This window comes from Centruroides vittatus, unplaced genomic scaffold (assembly GCF_030686945.1).
Source record: "Centruroides vittatus isolate TY-2023 unplaced genomic scaffold, ASM3068694v2 scaffold_861, whole genome shotgun sequence".
Taxonomy (NCBI): domain Eukaryota; kingdom Metazoa; phylum Arthropoda; class Arachnida; order Scorpiones; family Buthidae; genus Centruroides; species Centruroides vittatus.
This window is the reverse complement of record NW_027122718.1, coordinates 8,517,193-8,531,486: the sequence shown is the minus strand read 5'-3', so window position 1 is coordinate 8,531,486 and position 14,294 is coordinate 8,517,193. Positions and strand designations below refer to the sequence as shown.

The following is a 14,294-nucleotide window of genomic DNA, read 5'->3' as shown; positions in this document are numbered from 1 at the left end:
AATTGCACACGTTAATAATTATTCAAATATTTTAAACTTTTGTGTTAGGTCCCCCCCTTTGGATTCTTCTTGATACGCCATTGAGGGTATGAAAAGAATAAAAGGAAAAAATGTCTAATATTCCTGACAGTTGTAAGATATTTGAAAGAAAACAGCATTAGATAAATTACAATTTGTAAAAAATTTCAAATGAAAATATGTTTTTTGTCATAGAAAAATCCTCCGGAAAAAACAAAAAACAAATCCACGATCTGTCGGGGGTCCTTTTTTATTTTCAATTCTATTCGAAATGTCGCGCAAAATTTATTAAATTAATAAGAAATATTTTCATTTTCTCCACATAAATTTTATTTTATAATTATTTTAAGTCAAAATTAAAAAAAAAAAAAAAAAAAAAAAAAAATGCTGAACTTTTATTTGTAACGCTTTGATATAAATAAGAAGAACGTGACTTGTTTCCAAATGTATCAATACCCCATTGAAATGCATAGGAATATTAAAAATAAATTTTAAATACATTTAATTCTTTATAAAAAAATGTTCAAATAGGTTTAAATTTTATTACATTATTATAAATTTTAGTAATTTGTTACTTTCGACAATTTTAAAAATTTAAACAGAAACGTGTTCTGAAATTTCGAAAAACCCTTTTTATTTTTTTTTTTAATGGAAATCATATTTAAAATAGCATAATTTAATAATTAAAAACTCATTTCACGCGTATTAATTTCTTTTTTTTTTTTAAATTCAAAATTATACCCAGTTTTTCAAGATTAAAATTTGATTTTTATATTATATTCACCATTACTAAAAGTTAGGAATTAATTGTTTTTCCTCCTCATCTCCCCAAAGACAAAGACAATTTCTTATTTATAAATATATAAAATTGGCCGAAACAAATTTGCTTTTTATTATATAAATTAAATTTTATATATTTATATATATTTTTTTTACTATTGATTTTTTTTTCAAAGAAAACGTGGAGTTTTCAAACAGTAACATGACCTATATTTTAATAAAGTAAAAGGTTGTAACGCATAAACATTGAAAACTTATCTATTTTCGTTGGGTTTCGGATGTTAAATACTTCGGTTGACTTGATCAACGATGTATACTTTCAGTGTTCAATATTTATAACTAGTGTAAAGTCATTCCTCTTATTTGATCTTGCCGACTTGGTAATGTTAGAGTTACGATGTTATGGATGTTGTAGTCTTATAAATATCATTCTAAGAATAATTCAAGGACAACCGAACTAGCTTATAGTTTATACATTCTGTATTTTTAGAACGAGCCGCATTTCGATTTTAAAAGAAATCGCTATCGATCATATTGATATATAGATTAGAAAAGAAACCAATATACCCACTTTTTAATCTTTATGCTACATTTATAGTGATTTTTTTTATTAGTTTATATAGCTAAAAAATGATAACTTAATTGAAAAATCCTATTATCTATATTTCTATCCAAAATTCTTTATAATAATATAAATTCTACCATAAATCGTTAATGATATCTTGTAATGTAAAATAATTGGGTGTTTTGGAGTGCGAAGTAAGTAAATTTATAAAAGGAAGAGAAGGCTAATTAAATTTTTAATAGAAATATTAGAGAAAATTAAGAATGATATCGGAATTGTCACACATTTTATCATAAATTGATCTAGCGGTGATCAATGATCAGACATAGGAATCACGTGGCTACGGCGAATTGATTTGACAATTTCTGATCCTATAATGCTTTTCACATAAAAAGGCGCAATTTCCAATAAAATTGGCTTTCGCTATGACTATCAATAAGGCTCAGGATCAAACTTTACAAAAAATTGGAATATATCTCGAAGAACAGGTCTTTTCATACTTGGTCTTTTCGCACGTTGAACTCCTATCAATATCATCTGTCAAAATTAAATTTCAAAATGGATCTACTCTTGGAACATTTCGGAAAATGGAAGATATATTCACTTCGGATATTGTATTTTTGCGAAGAACGACTCTGAAGACTAATATCCCAATAAAATTCGAAACTTTTAACCGTTTCGTTTAATCTTCGCACCCTTTTGCTTATTATTAAATCATTTGTCAATGTTTAAAAAATGTTAACATCTTGAACAATTCATTTTCCATCTTAATATAAGTTTATTCTTCTACATTTTTTTAAATACTTCTTTTATCTATTTAAATAATCAAACAACGTATTACATCAGCGATTTCGAACTCACTAACTTTATCCACCCGAAAGAAATCGAAATATCTTGCTTTCTTTACCATAGAAACTTAAGAGATTAACCATAACGAAAATGTGAAATTAGTTTATAAATTCGAAAACGTGTATTACACTTGGTATAATTTTGTTTGCAGATGACCGTTGAGACCTTAGTAGTGACATATTGAATTTTTCTATCACAACAGAAACAATCGATGTAGAAAAACCAAGAGAAAGAATAGCAGATAGCACATATCGTCTATTTTGCCATATCTGTCCAACAAATGTAGCGAATGGACGGTCCGATTGTCGGTCCAGTAGTCTCGAATGTCGCAATCATCTTTTCTGTCACAGGCTTTTGAATGACAGGAACTAGAAAAAGAAAGAAAGAAAAAAAAAAGGAAATCGTGTTGTTTCACAAAAGCATCAAAGTATATACTTTGTTTTATAGGATTCCGACAAAAAAATACTACCGACAACATAAAATTTTTATGACATTTAAAAAAGGCCAAAAGAAGAAGAAAAAAAAAGCCACCAAAGTGATAATAGTGGAGAAAAATTAAATATTTATTATTACAGCTATTAACGTCTATTATGCTATTACAACGTCACGAAATAGCGCGACATAAATATCGATAGATTTATCATCCAGAGTAGAAACTATACCCAACGTTTCCAAGAAAAAAAAGAGCCTATCACGTGACTAGTAACACAAAGTTTCAATATTTGTACATCCATAAAATAAATACCAATTTTATTACTGTCACAATTAATGTTTATATGTCTACATATCCAGGAGGAAAAAAGAAGGAGAAGAAATACTTGTAACGTGTCAAATTTTTATCTACAGCTTCAACGATAAAATTTAAAAAAAAAAAAAAAACTCATCATTCTAAAAATAATATTTTGTTAATAACGATTTAATATTCATTAAAAGTAATGCTAATCTTTTAATATGTTACTTAAATTAATGGATATCGATTAAATCAAAGTATACAGAAAATAATAAAGAGAAGAGAGAGAGAGAGAGAGAAAAAAAGAGAAAATTAATTTGTTGTGGTAGGTAATTTCTCGTTTTTGAAACTAATCCATTCAGATAATTTACATTATAATTATATGTAACTGATATTAATTACAGCAGAAATGTTAAATAGAAAAATAAATATTCTGATTTGAAGATAAATTATTTAAAAAATAATAATAATAAAAATTCAAAATATTAATTCCTTTATTTGTTACATGCAAATGTAAAGTGAATATATACTATTTGAATTTTTTAAAAGATATATTTAGTAATAAAATAAAATTTAATAAGAATTAAAAGAGTAAAAAAAAAATTTTTTTAATATTTTTTATTTATTTAAATCTCTTCTTTCTAGAAAAGTAAATTATAAACAGGTTCTGCGATAGGAATGGGATGAAGAAGACCATTCGTATAATGTATTAAGTTGGAGAAGGTGACAATTTTGACTATTATTGTCAAAATTTTGTTCTTTTAACAACATAAAAGTTACGAATCGTCCCTTTATCCCGAAATTTATCCTTTGCTGATAACAGAAATCGTCTCATTCTTATCTAAGGACGAAGAGCATGAAAATCCGAATCCTCACCGCTCTCTTTCTAATATCTCGAAAGATTCTGTAATTAAATGCATTTTTATATTCAGTATTTTATAAAACATCAGCATCTTTATGTTTTCAATTCGATTCAGAAGCAAAGAAAAGAATTTTTACTTAGTTTCTACTTTAATGAATGGTTAGAAAGAAATATATTACTGTATTATAAATTTAAATTAATGCTTCGTCTTTCCAATCGAATATCTTTAATGCTTCTCCACTGCTATTGATCCTGATAAATTACTGACGTTTTAATTATTATTATCATCATCGTTCTTATATTGAATATTACTCTTCTTTATCGAATTTTTCTATGCAAGAAAGGAGTTGATCGATGTTGAAAATAATATACGTTAAATATGAAATTTAATAAGTAGAAAATCTTCCAAACTTTAATGTGATAAATGAAAGAAACGAGATATCAATTCTTATATGTGATTTCTCTTACTTTTTATAAGTAATTTTTATTCTTATACCTTAGAAAATTAAGCTTTATTAGTGATTTTATATAATAAAATATTCCAAAAAATAAATCTAAAAATATTAAATTATAATATTATTAAAGATAATTAATAATATTTTAATTATTTTATTACACATGATTAATATATTAATGCCTATTAGTTAGGTTGTTAAACGAATTATTTAAAAAAAAGGGGGAAAAATGCATAAAATAATAAAGTAGAGTTTTGGAAATATTAGAGAAAACAATTAACTGATTACTTTTGCAAAGCAAAGTATTCAGAAAGATTTAATTTGTTTTCCCATTTTCCATGTTAAACAATCCAATTATAACGGTAGATAAGGCAACACCCAATGGCACAGAATTCAATATATAGACAAACCACCTCCTTTCTCATTATAAAATTCATCGAATTTGCAGCAACGTTGTTTCCTATCTGATTAGGAAACTAACGACTACCAAATCATTCTCTTTTCCACTTTATCTCGCTTTGTTATGAAGATAGAAAAAAAAAAGAAAATTATTAGAAAATAAAATACAACTTAAATATAATTAGCTTGTTATAAAACCCAATCTCTGCTTAGATTCAAAATAACTTACATTGAGGAAAAAAAAAAAAAAGGAAGTGAGAAATTCAGGAAATTTTCTCATAAAATCAGTAAAATTCTTTAATTTATCGCATGAATTAGTTACTTTTTTAAAGTACATCTTATTTTAAACTTAAGTATCGCAACTTCTGCTTATGCAAATAAATGTTAAAATAGGATTTCCGAATTTTTATTTTACTTTATTTTTCAATTAGTATTTTATTTTTTATTTTTTCGTACGTTCGTTTTTATTTAAAGCGCCATAAAATAAAATAAAGTATTGCTCGACCCACTAATTTTGACTTAATAAAAAGTAAAAAAAAAAAAAAAAAAATTAATATATTTTTATCTTTAATCTCTCTCTTTTTTTTAAAAAAAAAAGGCATTAACGTCTTGGCATTTATTAAAATTCATCTATTTTAAATTTAAAAAAATAATAATAATAATTTATTAAAGCTGTAAATAATGAATCGTAAATTATAGTAATTTACCACTTAATTTAGTTGTTCTATTCCCTAAAGGTATTTCTACTTTTCATGAATATATTTTTAAAATAAATGTAAAAATTTTAAATATTTTTAATCTTTATTTTGTTTTAAAATTATTGTTTAAAAATATTATTATTATTTTTTTATTATTTTTTTTTAAATTTAAATATTTTATTTATTGAACAAATGAGTCATTCGGAATGCAATTTAAGTATAAATTTAAACGTATTAAGTTCTTAACCTCTGGCGCCATCTGAATTCAATTATCTTAACTATCTCAAAATAATAAATCTACATTTTTTTTAATATTAAAAAAAAATATGTTGTTTTTTTTATAAAAGCCTATAAATTACATTTTCATATATTTAAAAATTAATATACAATATAGAAAATCTTATAATATTAAATATATTAATTAATACAATTTAAAAAAAAGTAGAAAGTGATACTTATTGATGAAAAAATATTTATTTATTTAAATTATATAATAATTTTAAAAAGTTGGGTTATATAAAAAAAATATATATAAAGAAAAATTGAAGCTAAAAGATTTATATATATATATATAATCAGGCAAACAAAGCAAAGAAGTAAATAAAGAAAATTTTATTTTGAGTTATTTTTATTTTGACTATTTACTAGAAAAATAAATATAAAATAAATAAAAGTCAAAGAGTTAATACGAGTTGTATATAGGAAAACGAAAACGGCAATTTTTATATCAATGACAGAAATGCTTTATTACATGTATCTTTACTCTATAATAAACTGTAATAAATCATAAAGCAGAAGATCTATACCATAAAATGCCAAAATAAATATAAGTTGTCGACTGTTTGGACATCATAAAATAACATTTCCCCCCTTTTTTTCCTTGGGAATTTTTCCAAATATTCAACAACTTACACTTTTTTTTTTTTACAAATTATTCATTATTCAACATTCAAATGAATAATTTATATTATTTTTAAATGATTAAAATATTTCTTTTTCTACTGTAACAGAAATATGTTGCCTAATAAAATATGTAATTTTATTTAAAAAATAAATATTCTAATTATGAGATTAAAAGCATTTAATATAATTTTATAAATATTTTTAATAATTTAAATTATTTACCATAATGTTGAATAATGAATATTTTCTAAATGCTTAAAAATTTATACTTTTTTAAAGTATTCATTATTCAATATTAAAATAATTAATTTAAATAATTTCAAAATTACTAATAATAATAATAATAATAATAATAATTTTTAATTATGTAAATAAATCATCCTATAAATTTATATTTTCTCATATAGTTACTTCCATAATATTTCATTTAATAATGAATAAAATATGGAAAACATTTTTAATTAAAAAATATGAATGATTTTTAATAAAATAAGTAATTAATATTTTTCATTCATCAACTTAAGAAATTTATAATTATATATTTTATAAAAAAAAGTACATAAAAAAAATTCTGTAAACAAATTAAAATTCAAATTTAAATTATAATTACTTTTTATTTGATATTGTAATTTAAGACAAATATAAATAAATAATAAAATTTAAATATAATTATTTTAAAAAAAAGTAATAATTTGATATTTAATTAAAAATTATATTTTAAAATTATTTAAATTTTAATTATGATTTATTTAATATTTATTTTTTAAGTTAATGCAGCGAATTTGATACAATGCAAGCCTATGTTAATGTAAGCAATGGTGAAAGAAGATTGTTTCTTGTTAATTTGTTTCTGTTTTTTTTTTTCCTTTTGGACAAAATCAGAAACATTTTAGATTTTTTTTTTTGTATCGATTCCTTATTTTTAAAAATATGATGAATATTTCCAGAAAATAAGCAGTTTCTCTTCTTGGATAAAAATATACCCTTGCATTATCATTAACGTTTACGGTTTGTAATAGTTTAAAGAAAATCGTCTCAATTTTAAGTACATCTCATTTCTTTTTAAACTTTATAAACATTTAATTTGTTTTTCTAACCGTCGGTTTGTCTATCCACAAGAATGTTTTCCTTTTTTTTTTTTTTTTTGGAAATTTAACTCTTCTATAGTAATTCCTGACTTTTTTCATAAGTCTAGCGTATTTAAATACAAAAAAAAACTTATGGAAAATAACTGATTAAACGATAAAATTCTGTACTCTTGTCTGTTAATATTTCTCCTTTCTTCCGTGACAGTATTTGTTTATAGAATTTTATTAGAAAATGAAAACATTCTAGAGTTTAGTAGAATGTTTATGGTAAGGAGTCACTTCCCTATACCGTACGTCGCATATATATATATGGGAAAAATATGGTCACAATTAGTTTTGTGACCATACTTTACTATTATTCTATAATATTTCGACTGAACGAAACTTTTCTATGGAAGTTAATTGATTTTTTGGCTTCTAATTAAATAATTTATGGATATTGTTAAAGGAAGAAAGTATAATTCGTGAACTACATATTAAATAAGGAAGATAATGGCGTAATTAACCGCGGGATTATGTAAAATAGTTTAAAATTTTCAATTAAATAATTGTTTCTATGGTATCATGCATTGCAATTACTTTGTTGATCTGTTTCCATATCCTAGGAAACATTAAGTGAGAACGATTTAATGTTCAAGTAAATTCGTGTTATTTTTTTATATAAAAATACACTTTGGACGAATAGAATTTTTGAAAAAAAAAAAAAAAAAAACATTTCTTTTTCAGTTCGTTAATTTTTAAAGTGTGAAACGGTTAACAATTTCGAACAATATTTCTTTATATTTTTAGAAAGAAGAAAAAGAAGTTCTTAGAAGTTTTTGATATGAATTCCCAAGGGTCGAGTTTTATTTTACTTCATTTTCCAGAAGTATTTAGTAATAAAAATATTTGTCTTTTTTTTATTATTATTATTATTTAATAAAATACAGTTGACTTAAAAAAAAAAGAAAAAAGACAAGCGAAACATTTTTACAAGAAATTGCTCTTAAAATATTACAGAAGGCTTTTTTTGAAATTTGAAAATTATTTTCTATGTTAAGTGAGAAGTATTTTAAAATTTCAAAAATTCCAAGAGGCGAATTTTAAATATTATTCGTGCGAAACAAATATCGATTCTTGATAATGATGCCATCAATATTGCATTAAAAGTATAAAAATTCTTAGATAGATTGCTCTAGTATTTGAGATCGATCGAGAAATCGAAAAATGATATCATTGAACGTGGGTTATCAATCTACAGAAATCAATTTTTATAAACAACAGAAAATCGTAAACAAAGGTGACCTCGAAGATTTTATTCCCCCCCTCTCCTTCCTCTTTTTGTGACGTCAAAAAACGTCGAAGGTATTAGTTGTCATATGGCATTACTTAGAAACGTTTTTACAGACGAAATAAAATCCGAAAGAAATAGGCACTTCACTTGTTTCCTTTATCATTAATGGTCTTAATAACATTTTATTGTCATCCGAACCTCTTTAAGAGATGATAAACAAGTGTTATTGCCAGATTTTCCCTACTTTGTAAGTAATAAACGGATTTAAAAATAACAATTTTTTTATACAATTTTTGATGATGTATTCTATTCAAAAATCGATATTGTAATCATAAAAAGGTGTTGTAAATCAATGTCGTTATCGCATTAAATATATTTTCCTTCTTCTTCACTTCTTGTAACATACTTTTATATAAGATTTGCAAGAAGAAGACTTACATTTTTTTTTTTTTTTTTTTTAATAATTTTCTAATAATTCTCGAATTCGGAATGCAATTTAAAGCCTCATTCTCCACAGTAAAACTTCAGATTTAATTATTTTCAACCGAAAATAGTTAGTGAATTTATATAAATTATTCCCCCTCCAAAAAAATGTTGCAGTAGCATTTCTCGAGTTTGTGGAGCAAATTATATAATCAAACAATAAAAAAAAAAAAATTGTTAGAAAATTTGAAATTTAAAGTCGAGACACTACGTGCCTTGCAATTACGTTTGTAAAGATAAAACAATGTTAGAAATATTCGGAATTACTACGCTAGTTTACAACTTTGTTTATGGGTTGACTCGTTGTTGATTTGTATAAGGGAATTTTATTATACATAAGAGAGACATTTTCTGTGATTTATTTATGAAAACTTCGGTAACTTTTCTTCTTCCTTACCTTTAAACTTTCTTATTTAATGCCGGCAAATATCGACTCGTGTATTAATTTAACTAAGATCTAAAATAGCAAAAGATTTTATTAAAGAAATAAATCTTGTTTCCATAATTATTATAAGGGAGAAAAAAAAGAGGGGGGGGGCAGTTAAGTGAATCTGTGTTAGGAAATAACGTAATAATCTTAACGACTTTCCATTTCTAAATATTTATTTAAAAAAAATTAAAAAAAAGTATTAGGGAAAAATTATTGTATTTTCGAATTTTGTCATATTTTCTAGTCATTAATAATCTTGAGAAAATCAACTATCGATTATATCATTTAAAAAATATCAAAAATGGAGTTTTATTTTATTAGAAAAGAAGTTTTTAACACCGATACTATGATAAATGATTAAGTTAGCCACGTACTTTGTCATATATGATAAATTATTTTATACCATAGGCTTGATATTTGTGTACGCTAAAGTAATCTAAAATACTCTCTTTTTTAATTTTGTTACCGAGTTTAAACCTTGTAATCGATTTTAATACCTCGCTGTGTAAATTTCTCTGACGTAGCTACTAAAATGTAAGCAAAATAGAGAGAAAAAAATGAAGAATTCTTATATAAATTTCCAACTGGTAGATCGCGATCTACCGTTGAAAACGATATAAGAATTACTGTAAGAATTAAAACTATTAAAAAGCATTTCATAAAAAATAACGAGAGAGGAATTACTTTCGCGGATTATCTTCTAATTGTTTTAAAACTCACAAATTCCCGTCTTTTAGGATTTTAATTTAAAATTATTACATTAAGTGCTGCGATGATTTTCAACTAGTGAGTCGCGGTCTACTAGTCGAGAAATGTTAACATTTCTTGATAATTATAGTCTTTCAATATTTCGAAAAAAAAAGGAAAAGATGGGGAAAACACATTAAAATATAAATACCATCGAAACTGTAAACAATTAAGCTTTAATTATGTACTTTTTCTTCGATCTTACTGATCCGTTTTTACTCGAGTTTTTCGCAATTTTAAATCGTAAAAACTTACTTTTCAAAAAATTTCGATGCTGCGTAAGCAATAAAAATTCTCAAAATGTCGAAACTTATACAAATTTATAAAGATCCTGCAAGAGAAAATATTATATTCATTATATGCAAAATTCGAACTTTATATCTGTTTACTTCTTATATCTGTTTACAGAATTTCTCCCCCCCCAAAAAAAAGGAGGGGAGGAAAAATTCGATAAATCCAGAATTTCAAAATAATTTTTATATAATAATATATCTAAAAACTTTTCTGATATTGATACACCTTTCTATCAGAGAATAGACTTTGTTCGGGGAACAAACTTTCTTTTTTTTTCGATATTTCTTTAAAATAATAATAATAAAAAATAATAAAAAAAACCAACCCCTTCAATTTTTGTAGTATTTTATAAGAGAATCTTTGTAGTTCCGAAAGAAGAAGAGTTGTTTGCTTTAGGCAAAGTATTAAAAATCTTTAATTCAATATATAGGAACCTCTTCAGAACGTCTTCCTTTATTCTTTCAACCACTAATTTGTAAGGATTTGAACTTCTTTCAAATGTTCGATCGCTTCATTCACTTGTGCATTGCAAAGAAAAAAGAAGAAGAAGAAAAAAAAAATTGAGGATGTTTGGATAGAGAATGTACGAAAATGATTGATTGTGTTAAATAATGAGTAGCCCACTTTTTATTTATTTAAAGATAATGATGCGAATAAAATATTTCTGAGATCTTATTAACGATATGAAGTTTCTTCCGCCATTACATTTTATAATTCATACGATAAAAATGACTTTGGAAAAATTTTAACGGATGAAATTCATGCAATGGAAAACATTTAAAAAATTTTGAAATAAAAAAAAAAAAAAAACGTTGTGATAATTTACAATAATGGAAAAACGTTGATTAAAAATTCAGTTATAAAAGGTGGAAAATTTCGAAATAAACAATATAAAACATAAGAATTCAAACAGTATTAAAAATTGAAACAATTCAAAACGCAAAAAATAAATAAAAATAATGCAAAACAAACAAGTAAAACAATTGAAAAAAACACGTTTAAAAATTTATAACAGCGGAAAATGTTTACGGAGTGAAGAAACAGCAATAAAAACAGAAAACAATGGATAATGACAGAAGAAATTTATCGACTGATAAATCGGAAAAATTCAAAATAACACCAACGAATAATGCTGCATCTAATAGATTAATCAACTGGTAAAAACGTTGAAAAAATTTAAACAACAGGCAGACTGGAAAAATTAACTAAATCGTATATATATATATATTAATGTAATAATAAAATAGATAAATCTATAAATAAGTCCAAAGTTCATAACAGCATACGATTTGGATGATTCCTTTGATGTTTCCACGCTATTAAAATATAAGAATTGGAAATTTTACAATCTTTTTCGTTATAATGATACGGATATTTACCATTGCAAAGCTCTTTTGTTCAGTTTCTCGACTTTAAAAAACGTAACAAAGAAAGAAAAAAAAAATTGTTTTTTAACGTCAAATCCCGAAAGGTTTTGTTGCTCCTAAATGCAGAAATCTCGAGGAAAAATGGAAATATTCCGCTTTTATATATTAAAATAAAAAAATTAAAAAAATCGATAGTTTAGTTTACTAGTTACTTTATACTCGAGTCGAACTATAATCTTATTTTAATTTCGTCCATGTAAATAAGAAATTTGTCGTTTAAGGAAGTTTTTGCTTAGCTTTAAAGGATATAATCGAAAGCAAATCGGATCTGAGATACGTTATTAAAAATACATCTTTCCAACGATATCGGAAAATAATATTATTCCTTAAAATTTGAATTTAAAATATTTTTGTGTCCGGATATATTGGAATAAAAGTAAAAAAAAAAAAAGACAAACTAAAATCCCAAACTCTCTTCGATATTCGGTTATTGCGTGAGTCTACAACTATTGGACGAATGCAAATAATAATATTTTTTGATGTAAACATAATGCTACTATCCTTGGAAGCTATTTTTATTTATTTTTTTACACAATTATTCAATACTCCTATAGCTATTATTTCGATTACTTTTTTTTTTTTTTCCTTTCTGGAACGTATTCCGATGAATAATTTACAGTTATTCATTTTTATCTATTTAAGAGCCGAATAATAGCAGATATTAAAAAATTTATCTGAAAGATATATAATAATACTCAACCTTTTCATACCTGCCGATTTCTTATAATGTAAATCAAAGAGCGTGTAAAGAACGATTGGGGTAGGCGATCTATAGGTTGAAAAATTTACAGAAAATATAAAAGATTTAAGGGTTTATTATTAAACTAGATTTTGAAATAGATAAAGTGATATGTGTAGAAATATAATTTAGGTAAGATTTTATAGGAAAATACTAACTTTCTTTTTGCCTTTACAAACTGAAAGATGTAGTTCAGTAATTTACCAGAAAAGTGATAGAAATATGCCTAATACACTATAAATAACTCTTTTATCTTTTGTGCAGTATTTTCATTAAACGTGGATATAAATCAATACGCACCCCGCTTTGTGGAAAAGAATTTCCATAAAAGTTTATACAACGTTTAATAAATGGCAGGAAGGAACTTGAACAATTTATTTAGATAATACGGGAGTTGAGGTTTTACGGTTTAACCACTTTAATCAACAGTCCTTTCCACATCAAATAAATTATACAATAATTGGCTACTTTAACTAACTCATTATATTGCAACCAAGACCATTCATAAAATAAGTTTTATTGACGACCGCACTTTATTATCTATCCACTTAAGAAGTGGACATCTTAGAATATCTCTGCAAATAAAGATGGAAAAGTCGAACGACACTCAACACATACAGTTTAGCCCACTTACAACGTCCTTATGGCAATTTTATTCCCTAGTTTTCGGATGAATGCATCTTGTACAGTGATCTTACAACCGATGCTGCGGGTTATATTATTTATCCACTGAAAATTATTAATAAAAATTTTTTATAAACGTCGAATCGAATGCCACTAAAATATATTTGATGCCATTGACTATATATTATTTATAAGATAAATGGCATAAAAATATATCGCTTGTACGGTAGGCTACTAGCAAATTTCCTCATCAATAACGGCCAGAGTTAAACAATGGTATACATAATGACCACGGAGAAAAATTGAATAACGATCTACTTCTAGCTTCCACGCTGTTTTAATTATCTTAATAATTATATAAATAGCAATTTGACTTATTTCGACGATAATATACGATACTCCAACGATACAGTAAAATTGACCATTCTCACTTCTCCGATTACAAGATAAATGTGAATTAATAAATTACAATAAGGATATATTCTGTAACATTATCTTCTATTCAACATATTTAGTTTCAGTCTATAGAATATGCAAATTTTATAAGTGTGGTAGGGTTAATAAAATTATTGGAAGAGAGAAGAAAAATGTAATTGTCGCCTGAATAATTTTACGAGATTTTAAATCGTGTAAAGTTTATTTTAAAATATAAACTTTAAAGTAACTTCAACCGGAGTAAAATTAACTTACCGGATAATCGATTTAATTATAAATTAGTGCGGTGCATAACTTTCGAATTATATTCGTCTCATTGGTTTAGGAATGCAATTTTTAGACGAAATAAAAGTCGTTCCACTTTATAAAACCTTATAAGAAATTCTACAGCCTTTTCAACTTATTAAATTTCTAAATTATGATCCGATCCAAACGTCATATTCCTCTATAACTCTTTTGGCTGTCAGTAAAAACGAGGTCGGAATTTCGACCAGT

General features: G+C 24.7%; 1 protein-coding gene across 2 annotated transcripts in view; it reads right to left on the bottom strand.

The window, feature by feature from the left end:
- Positions 1 to 2,311: 2,311 nt before the first annotated feature.
- Positions 2,312 to 14,294, bottom strand: part of LOC136989996 (protein FAM219A) — an 89,362-nt gene continuing 77,379 nt past the window's right edge. The window contains exon 6 of one of the 2 annotated variants that reach the window (XM_067288308.1): positions 2,312 to 2,580. In XM_067288308.1, the coding sequence (XP_067144409.1) occupies positions 2,468 to 2,580 (113 nt within the window). In that variant the 3' untranslated portion in view covers positions 2,312 to 2,467. The remainder of the gene's footprint in view (positions 2,581 to 14,294) is intronic. The other variant, XM_067288309.1, reaches the window with a different exon arrangement.